General features: G+C 43.8%; 1 protein-coding gene across 1 annotated transcript in view; it reads left to right on the forward strand.

Annotated features, from left to right (window-relative positions):
• Positions 1–3054: 3054 nt before the first annotated feature.
• The window catches only part of si:dkey-1h24.2 (uncharacterized protein LOC100137117 homolog), a 31464-nt gene continuing 20289 nt past the window's right edge, over positions 3055–14229 (forward strand). The window contains exon 1 of the mRNA XM_036541021.1: positions 3055–3593. Within this exon, the coding sequence (XP_036396914.1) occupies positions 3422–3593 (172 nt within the window). The 5' untranslated portion in view covers positions 3055–3421. The remainder of the gene's footprint in view (positions 3594–14229) is intronic.

Raw genomic sequence — 14229 nt, forward strand, 5'->3', positions numbered from 1 at the left:
TTTTCTCTCTCTATCCAAGACACAGTTCTTCTGCAGCTTTAGCTGTTTTCATCCTGAAGTGTTTAAACATTGCATACTGCCTTAGACTAATCCAGCATTACAATTGATCCATAAATCATAAATTATTTTTCCTTTCTCGTGGCAAGTCTAGCATAAACAGCCAGTGTTACAGGAGCCATAACTGGAATGGGGAAAAGGTAACGTTCACAAGTTAAACTGTAAATTCTTTATTGTCATTTTTGTAGTCAGCAGACCCCTGGGTCAATGCCATAGATAAAAGCTTACGTTCATATGACGCATATACCTCTCATAGTTATACTTTTGCTAGAATGTTAGTGGCGTACAGATAAATGAGTTGTTTTGTTTCAATGAATCTCATGAGCAAGCCATGAGCACAGGTTCATTTTTCTAGAATCCAACCACCCACTGATGGCAATTGTTTTCAGGGGTTATACTGAAAGACCCCATCAAAAAAGCTAATGGTTAAGAAATACTCCCACTGAATGAGCTGATCTTAAAGTTTAGTGAGTCAAGTTTTTTTTCTCATTCGCTGACTCACTGATCTTGCTGCTCTTGGAAACTTAGTCAGACTCTAAAATCACATTACATTAATATTTTCAAAATGTCCCTGCATCTAAAAGAATATTAATACAATGTTGATGTTTTCCGTTAAACCATCTTGGGAATGTTGACAATAGTAATGATACACATCAATTAGTCGGATTAAGGGTACAACTAGTTTTTGCAAATGACCTGCTCTGTGTAATGCAGAAATACATTGGACCTCATTAAACAATTTGAAATGAATTTCGTTCTTGCCCTTGTATGTACGATGGCTGAAATGCAGGTGCAGCTGATGAGAAGAGAGAAAAGGAAGATATGTTCTCTGATTCACGGACAACCCTGTATCCGACACATAGCACTTCGCCAGTATGTAGTATCTGACGCTACACATAAACCGGGGGTAACGGGTGCACGGTTACATGGAATGCAATCCCTGACTCAAAGGTGCTCAGCAATTCTAATCGAATCTAATCCGACTGCTCTGTCATACGGCGATTCGGTCATAGAGTCTTCTTGTTGCCGTTCGTCTGGTGGTGGAACGAAGACTATGTTTCATGGTCATATTATGGAGAGGACCAACGTCGTCTTCCTCACCCTCTCTGCTGTGTACAACACTGTGCCGCCTAGTGTGTCCAAACACATCCACCAGCCTTTTACCACACCATTAGTGCGCTCCATCACCCAGCGAATACGTGTATGTGGTTTTATGCAACCTTCCGTGGCATCTGCAAGTAGTGGCATCGGTCAGCATTATAACACGTTACTGTACATAACAGAGAAGAGCTCTAATGGAGGCCGCTTGACCGAAACGTTTGCTAATTTGCACCTCACCCTCTGCATCTAGACACTTCGCATGCGTTTACCGTATTTCTTTCTGTGTTTTTTTTAGACCCAGATAATGAGAGAGCGCGGGTTCACTTTCTAATCTTGGTTTATTTCCCAAAATCGATGCACCTATAGTGAGCACAGTGTTCGGTGTTTTCGGTGCTGTAGGCGCAGAATCAAATACTTTTCAACACGTAACTTCACCTATAACTTCAACGTACGCGTGAATAGTGGAACCGACCCGGTGTCTTGCAAATGGTGCTACAAGCATAACAGTGAAAAAAATATTTTTAAAAAGTTTAAACAATACAACAGTGTGCTTTTATGCTAAACTTTGATAAGTAGGCTATGTATGGGCAGCAATCAAGGGCGGAAATTAATAAGAGCAAAATAAAGAAGGAAGTTTTTTTAGTGTCTCCTTCTTAAGGCCTGTCAGTCACACGGGCCCGTGTTTAATGGGACACCCACTGCGCTGATTGGGTTCCTGCTCCTTGATTGTAAATAAATTATCTCAGATTAGACAACAGTTGTCGGCAGACCTGTTCTCAGGACTGAAGCGCGGCTGGTAAGGGAAGCTATCTCACCCCAGCGCGTGCTGTTCCTTCAACTCTCCACTCACTGCCGGGGGGGGGGGGGATGAGTGATCCGTAAAAAAGTCTTGGACCATTTATTTGAACAACTATTACTATATTATTAATCCAAATTTAAGGAAATGCGTAAACTGAAACGGGCTTTCTTGCAAGGATCCCATAAAGGACGTCACCGGCTACCCACTGACGCAACGCTGAGAACTGCTTGCGGATCATCGCATTCTGCTTGCTAAAAGACGGCATGGCGCCGAACGGTTGTGCGTAAACCATGCGAAACTTAGGAAAGGATGTTTTATCCTGGGCATATTACTGTTGTAAATGAAAAAAGTATTCATAGAAGATAATTTCTTAAAGTGGAAAAAAAGATTCTCAAGTGCAAATGGCAGACGATCAAGACAAGGAAGGCTAATTTCAAACATGCATGCATTCCCTATAACCAATCTCTACTTAAAAGATAGGTAACGTCTTCAGGATTGTTTAACGTAGGCCTACTTATAAAATGTTATATTATAGGCTACTTATATTATGACTTATTTAATTGGTAAATAAAATTTTCCTAAAAATAAAGTGACTTCAAGTAATATGTTAATCAATGCTATATCGTGATAATCATTTCATCCGGTTGAAATCCATACTACTACTGACGCTACTACGCCTACTACTACTACTACTATTAATAACAACAACAACAACAATGATGATGATGATGATAATCACCATCATCGTCATCTTATGTTCCAAGATTGAGTTTTTGTGTGGTCCTTTTGGAGCTTACTATTTCCCGGTCGCTGAATTCTGAGAGCACATAAGCACTTGGCACGCGAATTAATTCTTCTACGAGTGCTCTGAACCCCACCTGTGTAGTCTCCATTTACCACTAGACGGCGGTGTAACCCTTTCCTTCAACTCGCAGCTCCTCTGATCATAATTAAAACGAGCCTTACCCACCTCCCCTTTACCCCTCTCCATGACCGTAAACGGACCCTCCACCCCCTCCACCCCCTCCCCCCCCACACATACAGCCCCCTTATTACCCACTGTCGCTGTGCGTTCCGCAGTCGCACGCTCTCGCCTGCTGACGGGATGCGAGAAGTCCTCGAGTCATCCAGAGCATCTCGTCAAAACAGCTTCGAGCTGTCGACACAGTCCCCTCTAATCACCGTCAAGAGCGGGATCTCCTCGCTATCTCACTAAGGAAGCCCACTCATCGCTGAATCATTTCACTTGAAAGATCAGACCGGAAAGCAATATCGACTGGATCGCATAACTGCATTCTAGGGACTTCGCTGTGCTTGTTTCAACTGGCACACAAACTGAACAACATCCCATTGCTGAAATAGAAACTTTTTACATTTCACAGTTCTCCCTCTGCACAAATGTGTGATAGGGCGATATCTGAAATTTGCAGGGGAAAAATAGTTAATTAGGACTATCTTTGCGCGATGGATGTACAAAAATGGGAAAACACATCGTCTGCGTTTCTGGATTGTGTGAAAGCGCAAAGCAACTCATCATTAATGAACAGCACTGCAAATACGACCATGGAAGTTATCAACATCACCACCTGTGGAAACGCATCCATAATTCCGAAACTCCAACCGGCACGACAAAAGGGTAAGGCTCACGTCTTGTAATCAGTTTTAAACTGTATATGTGTGTGTGTTGGATGGTAAATCGAAGACTCTACAAGACCGCAGGTTTTTGTTTTAAAGCCACATTCTCTCACCGCAGCGCTTTGCTGTTGCGCGCCGCAAGATTCAGCATCTCCGACTTTTCTAACAGTAGACGCGCCTGTGAAATGTTTATATTTTACTACATTTTCATTGTTTGCAGATTACATTCTCACATAGGAAACGGATCATAAACTCCTGAAATATTTGAAGTACAATGTAACCAATTTTAGGAGCAGTTGATCATCATGTTTTCGCTCCAGAGCACGAGGACGCGCTCGAGCAGCCTTGAATTTTGTTTTGACGTGCTTGGTATAAGCACACTTTATCACACAATTAATTTCCCCCAAGCCCCAAAACAAATGAAAAGTGACAGTTTACATATTGCCTTAGTGGAATACATAAACTCTTAGATGATGACATATTAAATAAATAATGAAGTTGTACACTTCAGCATTCTTTTTACAGAAACCCCTGAAATAAATTTGCCATCATTTCTTTAACTACACTAACAGCGCAGTAGTTTAAAATAACATCCACAGATGGTTATCGTCATAAAAATGTGCTGATCAACAATATATCGCAAGCAGACCTCGCGAATCGTTTAGTGTGTCTCTTGCAATCAAGGCTTTTGTAGCTTCACATGGATTGACCACGTGATATACATGCCGTACTGTTCTCCCTCAGCTTTTATTAAAGCACAACTAAAACACACAGCGATATTCTATGTATTTCCATATCTAAGAGCATTTCATTCGCGTTCCCCGCCAAGTACACTTGATTTATGATTGTTGGAGATCCACGGTCAGTCTACCCATTGGAACAATTCAGTGTACCTATACATTCATTGCGATTGACACAACACAGTTCGTCTGGAAGATACACAGAAAAGGACAGAGGACTCCGTATAAGAACTACCCGTATAGGAGGCGCCTGTGCATTTACAGCCGTGATGGAGGAATTCCTTATATGGATAAAAGTTCCAGCATTCATGTTTTAAATGGCCCGAACACAACCGTGTGCTATTATTATTATTATTATTATTATTATTATTATTATTATTATTATTATTATTATTATTGACAACAACAACAGCAGCGATGTGGAAAAATTGCAGTTCTCTCAAGAGACTGTGCAGGAAGCAAGCAAAGGATTAGAACTTCAAGTACATATGAATTAAACTTGTACCATTCAGTGTGCATTCGGCACAGAATTGCGGGTTCTCTTCTACTGTCCTGCCCCAACCCCACCTCAGCGACCTCGCATCGCGCACACTTCGGCACCTAGAGCACGCTCTCTGTGCTGTTGCGTTGTCGGAAGCAGTCTGTGGAATTCTCTGTGGCCGGTACCATAGAGCCGCACTCATCAGACGGGGATTAGTTCTTTTTTTTACGCCTCTTTATGTTTAAATGGGGCAACACAAACCCCATGTGTCCATATTAACATTATCGATCCGATACAGTCTGGCTACACTGGGGAGTTGGGTAACCACTGTAGAAGCTTCGCACCAAGTGAATGTTTCTGTTCTTCTGGCACCAAATAAGCAATCCCATTATGTCTCCCAAGTGTGGAGTCACAGGTATCAAACAGTTTTAATATATAGTGCATTTACTACGTAAAAAAACAAAAAAAAATCCACCTCAAATTTGCGCGCGCGCTGTGTGTGTGTGTTTGTGTGTTGGGAGTCCTTTGCGTTTTGCAATCCCTAGCTGCCTCTTTGGCGAGTGCTGTGTAAAATGATAAATGCAGAGATGCAGAGAAGCCAGTAAATAATTCATCGCAAATTTTGTTCCAGAACGTTTCAGACTGGCAACGGTGCTACAGCGTACGGCGAAAACCAGCCAGCTAACTGCTCTTTGCGCAATGATTATAGTCTACATTCAGACCACCCGAGCCCATCAGCATTATATTACAATACACATTGGCTGTAAATGTTTGCTTTTCTCTGTAATCAGACTCTGGATGGTGTTGGGTACACTTTCCTCAGTGCAAATTAAAATTTCATTGCATACAATGAAGGAGTTAATGCATCTTAACTCTCAAGTCGTTCCCTCCCAGAAGTACGCTACTGATTGCAGTCTAATCAGAGAGTGGCTTTGTGATACTGATTTTATATATAATTTTTATGAAGCAGATGTCTGGGGATGTTTGCAGTGTGGTTTGCCTGACTAATATGGAGAACTTCTGTCTGACAGAAACCAAAATTCTCCACTATGAAAACAGCATGGCTGATGGTTGTTGTCAATGCATGGCCTTTGAAAAGGGATCACAGAGGAATGACTCGGAACAGAAATGCCATGATAAACAGTTTCTGAATCCCTTTCATTCTGTGAAAAACCACAACCGTGGAATGAAACATGCAATCAGAAACAAGCAAAAGCCACACATACGTATGTCCATGCATACTATATATCAATGCACTCAGTCAAATATTTTCCTGTGAAATTCCAAGATGCAATATTAACTCCTGCAGAATTCAGTGCTGTTACCAGATATCGATCAGGTTGGTCAGAACTACTCATTAGCAGACAGGCGAACTAAATATTACAGCATTCTGAAATGGATCAGATTAAGATAATTTATTAAGAGTCAAGATTCAGTCGATTTTGCCTGGGTGTACTTTCACCAGCAATTGTCACAGAGGAACATATGACTGCTGAGAGAATGGGCACCACTCCACTGATTGCCATCTCTATAAATTTGTGGTCTTGCTATGGCTTTTGTTGTGTGCTGATAGTCTCTCTCTCGCTTGGTTCCCCGCCTTCACAGTGACGTGTATTATCATTCCCTTGCATAATCCCAGGCGTTTGGAGTGTGTTTTTGACATGGAGAAAAAACACACGCCTGGTTCCCTGTCTCTTTTTATGTGCTGGCCTGTCCATTCTGTCCTCTGGACCCAAAGGCCAGGCTAAATATAATGTGCATTGCAGGGCAGTGCAAGCCGACAGACTCAGGATAGCCCTTCCTCTCCTTCTCCACCCTTATGAGACTCAAAACCACCAAAGGGACCAATACCAGCACAACCATTCTGACAGTTATACACAACACAAGATCCTGGCAAATTCTGCTTTTCTGGATATTTTTTTTCTCAGCTTCCAGAAACAAGCTATAGAAAAAAATAACAGCATACCAGATTTATGTTAGATGAGGCTGTGCAAGCATACACCTCATTAGGTCTAGCCCAACTCCCCTGCAAAAAGGCTAGCCCAGCTTCTGCTGGGGCTCTCTCATTATGGTGGGAGTAGACCTCGCAGAGTGACTTTGACCAGTCCCACAGACGAAGAGGATAGGACAGTGCCACAGTGGCATAGTGGTTAAGGAGCATAGCATAGTGGTTAAGGAGCAGGACTCATAACCAAAAGGTTGCCAGCATGATTCCCCACTAGGGCACTGCTGCTGTACCCTTGGGGAAGATACTTAACCCACGATTGCCTCAGTGAATATCCAGCTGTATAAATGGAGAACATTGTAAAAAAGAAAAACTGTAACTGATCTAAGTTGTTCTGGATAAGACCGTCTGCTAAATGCCAATAATGTAATGTAATGCAATGTAAAGAACAGCAGTGCCACTTGGAGAATGGGCCATGACCAAACTGCCTGGAGGGGCTGTTCAGCTGCCTCAATCATCTACCCCAGCCTGGAGCGTGGGTAGATGAGCGAGGGTGAAATATTCCATTCCTAAACCCGTTTTAAGACAAGAGTTTGTGTCTGCGACCTGGATGAATAACTCAGTGTGGTCACCTTTCAAAATGGCAAAAAGGACACATGCTAATACCAGCTATGCCACTTCCCTACGAGCCCAGAAAGAGAGAGACAAACGATGTTGCTTCAATTTGTGGAGGTAATAGGGGAGTGCTTTTTGAATGTGAAACGAGGAAAATGAAGAATAAAGCTGAAGCTCCAAGGGCAGTGAGCATTCAGATGATGCTCGATTTCTGGACGGACTCTGAGAAGGCCCTGTGCATCCCAATCAGGGAGACTGACAAAGCCCCTTGAAGCGAAACTTTAATCTGCACATCCAAGGGGAAGGGGCAGGATAACACTGAGCCAAGCGAGGCTGCGCACATTCAATTCACTTGACAGATTCTCACTGGAAGCATTTCAGAGATGCGAAGCACTTTGCAGGAGAGTAAAAAGCACTGTTTAATCTAGAATTCAGCTAACTCCTCTACCAGCTCTCAATCCTGTCTGGGTATGGGGTATGCCCAACCAAATTAAAAGTTGCAGATGGACATCCTAATGTGATACAGTATAATCACTACAAGTCTCCCACTATGAATCTATTTGCCAGGTGTGATAATGAGACAATGTACGGTACTATGAACTGAAATAAGTCACTGCGAAATGCAGTGTCATTATATCATTAAAAAAAATGCCCCACAAAAACAGCATCTGGTGATAGCATTCTTTGCAGCTGTATGTTTGGTGATTTACGACCATGTTTCTTGATTGATCTCATTGTTTTGCGATTTATCGGTTTTTCAGGCACGCATTTCCTCTTGTCGCATTTCTTTGTCCGTGGAGCCGTGTCTGCCCACAGAATTTAATTATCGGTGTTGCTCAGTGCTTTTTCTCATCCCTCCCCTGTGAATCAGGGAATACCGTCAGCAGCCTCGCGGCCCGACGCATTCTTCTCCAACCCGCTCACGTCCTAAGCAAACACCGCCACATACACCCTTTTTATTTATTTATGCGGTGATTAATGTAGGAGGGGGCGAGCACGCACACCCCTGGAGGCGGACTCTGCGGCCCACTCGCAGAGTTTCACTCGGCTTCTCAGATAACGGAGACCCTCCATCACGTCGACTCAGATTTAGAGGCTACGACGCCGATCTGCCATTCGGTTCTCTCAGGGCAAAAAAAGTTTCGACTGCAGTGTTTCATTTTGCAGACATTCTTTTTTTCCTTCACCCGGCAGGTGGAATTTATCAAAGTGTTTTACTCCAGCTCAAGGAAGTGATCTTGAGATGAAAGTTTTTAAGATGAAAATCTGGGCCCAGGTCCCAAATTTAACATTGTGAAAAAAGCTTGGCAAAACACCTGACCCATAACCGCCCCTCTTGGGTTCCCTTGGATGTGTGTTAGGTTTGTCCTGGTTTGAACGTGTGACTGTCCCCTGGTCACCTTGCCACAGTGTCCCTGGCTTTTAGGGATTGTTCCTGCCGCTCCCCAAGTGTGGAAAGAAGACGAGAACACCTGACATGGTGACGTCGACCAACACGGGTCCCAGCGATCACCACGGCAACATGATGGTCGGCTGCGTCACTCTTGGTGTGAAAGAGGGATGGTGATGGGATGATATTTCAATAGTGCACAGGATGTAGATCCCTGTCTGGCCATTGCATCTTCTCCCTCGAGTGCTTACCAGCCTTACACCATAAGCTCAAACCAGCAGTCAAAACACTCACTGAGAACATCCTTGGTCCTTTAGTAAAGGAGAACAAGGAGTTCACAAAATGCTATTGTCTTCCAGCATATCCCTGTCAGGAAGCAGATGTTTTTTCAGATGTATGCGTTGGAATGTCTGTCTATGTTTGGTGTCTGATCCAGATGTGTCGATGATCCCTGAAGGAAGCATCCACCCCATCAGACTCAGCACTACTCCTCCCCTGTAGTGATCAGTCCCTGGTCTCCTTGCTGTCCCAGCTGTCCCTGTTTGTCCAATTACAGTCCCCAAGACCTTGCCGCAGGTTCCTGTTTTGTCGTTCAAACTTTCAAAGAGGGGAACTAAGCCTGCTGTATGAGCCTGCCAGTGTCTGGCAGGATTATGTGGAATAATGAGCTTGCTCAGGTATGATAGAGATAGGCTGCTCAGTGTTTTGTGGGCGAGAAGCAGAACTCTTAGGAGCACTGAGGTGTTAATTGGGATTTTTAAATGGGAGAACAGATGACGCGTGATCAATTCTCTTCTTGCCGTGATTTCAGTCGAAATCCTTGCAGCAGGATTCTGCATTAATAGCAGAACAGACAAAATGCTGGTTTGATGACCAGACAGCAAGGCGCTACAGTAATCCGGCCTTGCAAAGGGAGAGGCACGGAGGAGCTTTTTCTGCATCTCTGAAAGGTAGGAGGTGTCATTGTTTGGCACGGTTACTATGGTAAAAATATGTGCCGAACAGACTGGATGGATCTGAAATAACGTGGCCTGGAATCTGTGTACTCACCCGTTTCTGTGGACATATGATAATTGAGTAGACTTTGGGGGGGGGGGGGGGGGGAGGGTACTGGGAACTGCTCTTTGTTTATAACACTTTGTTCAAATATGCCCAGTGCTTCCACATCTGTTTGCTTTAACCTTCGACAAATATTTATCAACCTACCTAAAGGGGGGGTGTTGACTAGTGCACATGGATAGATCAGCACACTGCTCCAGGACTGATTCAGGTTTGCAGAGCGAGCGAGTGTTTTGGTGAGACCTGTGATAGAGACAAATGCACAGAAGACAATGGCTAGAGATAAAGCTAAAGCTTTACACTAAGTAACTAAATAACTCAAGCCTATGGCATGTACATACATGGCTGTAATAGCGGATGGAAGAGCATTCTGTGTTGCACAATATTAAGCAAAGATTCAGTCTGTGTGGACTATGTTAACATATTGTGACATTTTCAATTTTCACATTTTCAAAATGTCTCTGTTTACAGGGAAAATCTCAATAAATTGCTTGTAAAGAAATTAGTTCAACACTAATTGTCATTTTTTTTGTATACAAAATACCAGTAACAACTACAAATCAGTTGGAGCTGATAGTAAAACTAATTTCAAATGGCCCCCAAACTTTGAAGCACAAAGTATCCTACTAACCTCTCTACCTTTTAATACAAGATGTATTCATATTATGCATATGCAGTGGATTCCATTTAATTGTATATGTGTGTGTGTGTGTGTGTGTGTGTGTGTGTGTGTGTGTGTGCACGTGTGTGTGCGTGTGTATGTGTGTGTGTATGTGTCCATGGTGAGGACGGGTGTTAAGTACCACAATATCTGAAAACATTTAACAATTTTGTAACAGCCAAAAAAGCATGATTTCCCCTTAGATTGGTGAACAAATAGATTACACAGGCTGAAAACAGATAACATTTCCACTTCTATTGGCCATCCATACACTGCCTGCTCATTTGTTTTTTATTTACTGAATACTTAAAAATGAGGCATGCTAGCTTTCTATCAGGTAGCAGGAATTTATCAGCTGTTTCTCAAGAGTATGAACGTGCCCTTTCGTCCACACTGAAAAGGCAGCAGAAATTATTTGAGGGGTTTAGATGGTACCTCTTCGATGTTGCTGTACTTTTCAGCTTGTCTAAATTGCACAAACAGCCATTGTAACGAGCAAAATTAAAAAAAAAAAAAGAACGATGCTTCATTTGTTTCCTTAGAGACGGCATAGCTTGGAAAGTAATTTGCTTGAAGGAGAGTGTAGTTATTGTACCATTTCTCATTATGTCAAGCGGAATTCCAGATGGAGGAAATTTTTCACCTGTCTGTGTTCCCTGCCTCTTGCTGATACATTGTGTCTGTCATTAAACTCATTAATGGGGACATGCAACATTGCAAGCCTTCCTAAATGGGTAAAAGAGATGGTCAAGATTCTGTTGACCAGTTGCTGCGAATTTGTAGGTCTGTGTGAATGGGGAGTACCTTGCTTGCCTGGCCAAAAGCACAAATTGAACAGATTTAATCCTGGGCTGTACAGAACTGAGTTGTTTATCCCTGATGTTCACTATAGCATGGCAGCAGTGTGTTCAGCCACAGCAGTGGCTCCTGTACATACATCACCCAGGTGCATCCTGCCCCAATGATGGTGGACGAGGTGAATACGTCTTTATTTTGAAGTGCTTTGAGATCAATAAAAGATGAAATATACATTGAAAAAAAAAACGTTAGCATTATCTGTGTAAGTCTGTGATAAGCCGGGTCAGAGAGCTTTGATTGGAGACAAGTGGGTATCGTTCACCCCTCCACACCATCTGGGGCAGCAGGGAGCTTCCCCTGTGTTGAGCTCTGCTGTGCACCCCCAAAAAAGCACTAATGCTTCTAATCCTTCAAGCCCTGTTGCTGCCAGCAACAGTAGAACTCCCGAAGCAGGTAGTGGGCGCACAGAGAGACCGCCGACCAATTAAACCCCAGGCCAGGTGACTGACCGAGCTCTGAGCAGGACATGTGGAGATCCTTTAATCCCTCTACAGGCTGGCTCTGTGAACCCTGACTCTGCAGCCCAGAGGAAAACAGAGAGTGATGGACCATCACAGAAAAGAGAGAGCGAGTGAGAGAGGCGCACACAACACATTTTCCCTAGCAGCCAAGTGGACCGTTGAAAGATATGACGAAGTGCTAACAAAATGGCAAAAACTGCCATTACATGAAAAACATAGTTCCCTGTGAATTATTATTCTTATTCTGAGGAGTGTCTAAGGCCAAGGAAAAAATTGCACTCATTACACTATTTTGTATGCTTTTTCCCCTTTATGCAGCCCTGTTTTTTTTTTTTTTTTGCAATCAGCAATTGTCTCACCGTGGTGATCTCTGCACATGCACATGAGTGCTGAAGCAGGACGAGTGGCTTCTTCTGATGAGCACACACAGGCAGTGGCTGTTTTTCATATTACAAGACCCAGAGTACACTGCAGTGAGGTAGGCTTCAGTTGGAGGATACACACTATTCCACTGACATCATCCGAGCAACTCACAGGCACCTGATGAACTACAAGGTGCCTGACGACATTGAGATGAGGACAACCTGGCCGTCCTACCCATTCCTGCCCCCTGCGGAATGTAGCCAGTTTATTCTCCCATTGTGGGATCTTGGTCATTGTCAGCAAATGACACAGTCAGTTTCAAACCTGGGTCATAGGGTTTAGCCTTAAAGCCAATGGTTGCCAAATGGCCCACCTACCATTCTGTGTGAACCCACATACGATCTTTGAACATAGACAACAGCATGGAGCAAGAAATGTATTTGAAAGGGATTTCAACCACGTGGGCACAGTTTAACCACAGGACAATGGCGTAGATTCAAAATTGGGGGGGGGGGGGGGGGGGGGGAATCGGTGAGGGAGCCATGGAGCAGCCATGAAGAGCGGGCCTTCGGCATTGGGCATTTTTATGACATGCAGCTCTTGCTACATTCTAGTTCATTCGTTAATCCTTTCATAAATTATATCCCCCCTTTGTGGAGCTCTGCTGCTACGTCCTACATTAGTGCTCAATTCTGTGCGGGCAGGACTCCTGGTCCCAGGCCGTTTTTCTGCTCTTTCGGGGGGGGATTGACTAGAGACCAAATGATGGATAGCTGAAGGGTCCACCCACCATCCGCACCGAGTGCTGGACTCGGTGCCTGTTGGCAAGGAGTGAAAAAAAAAAACCATTAAACAGGAGGGGAGTCTCTGGCTCAGTAAATACTTTGTGTAAATAGACTTTGACAGCAAATTAGCCGCGTTTTGTCTCGTGCGCTTTCACGAGGTGACAAGACCATCAAGCGTAAGCGTGGTTCATCAATCTCCGGCGATAGCGCTGCCTCACCTGTGACAGGCAGGCGTAGGATCATCGCAGTTGTCACACGCCGCTGTTCCTTGTAACTGCGTTTTTTAATTGAATGTAGCGAATCATTTGAAACAAGCACATAGATCAAGGCGGTTTTACTCAGACAGCATCATGTCTTGTTCATTTGTGCAAATGCTGTCATCTTTCTTAAAGCGTCTCTCAAATCAGCCTGGGGCATGTGCAAATGGAATCATCTCAGATTAAATTTTTTAGTGCTGAGGAGGGAGCTTGACTGGCAGTTAATGGTAACAGACCTGCCAAGGCTCTCCTTCCCTGTAGTGAATTGCTGCCCTGTGCATTTCAAAGGAAGATTATCTAATGGGGGGCTGGCAGGAGGCTTCTCATGTAGAAGGCTGGGACATCCTTTGGGCTTCCCAAGAGCAGCATAAATCAATACTGAGAATGCCATGTCTGCAAAACATCACGTTATCAATAATCACTGTGGCGCATGGCTGTCGGGAAACAAGAGGGGGAAACAGCCACGCCCTCTCACACACGGAGGGAGCTGGTACACTTGGGCAAGGGTGATGCAGTTAAACCCGTCAAGGGGCGTTGGCAGTGAAAGACCTTTCAGGGGAAGCAGTGACAGTGAGAGTGTGAAAAGGACAGAGACCTCCAGTCTGATTGCCCTCAAACCACGCCTACAATGTTTGACAAAGTAATATTTGAGAAGTCTGACCCTTTCCATTTACAGTTGAACAGCAAAGGGAGTGTGAGGCATCATGGAAACTATAAGTTGAGCTACCAAGTGCTGCCAATCATGAACTCACATGAACCAATCAAAAGAATTTCATCTCAATAGAAAAATGCTATGGCTTCAAATCAGTGTGTGGCTCCACAACACACTGTATGTGCCAGTTTTTGGTAATATCAAGTTACGTGGTTCTGAAAGGGCTCTGTGGTATATATTTTTACCAGAGTACCCTCTCTTCCGCTGATTTCTGCAGGATAAATGGAAATAACAGCCTACAGGAAACCATGGCTGCACATGTGTGAGAAGCTAAGCACCAAACTGATACATCAGATAGCCTTGGTAGCTA

Source organism: Megalops cyprinoides, chromosome 11, assembly GCF_013368585.1.
Source record: "Megalops cyprinoides isolate fMegCyp1 chromosome 11, fMegCyp1.pri, whole genome shotgun sequence".
Classification (NCBI taxonomy): Eukaryota; Metazoa; Chordata; class Actinopteri; order Elopiformes; family Megalopidae; genus Megalops; species Megalops cyprinoides.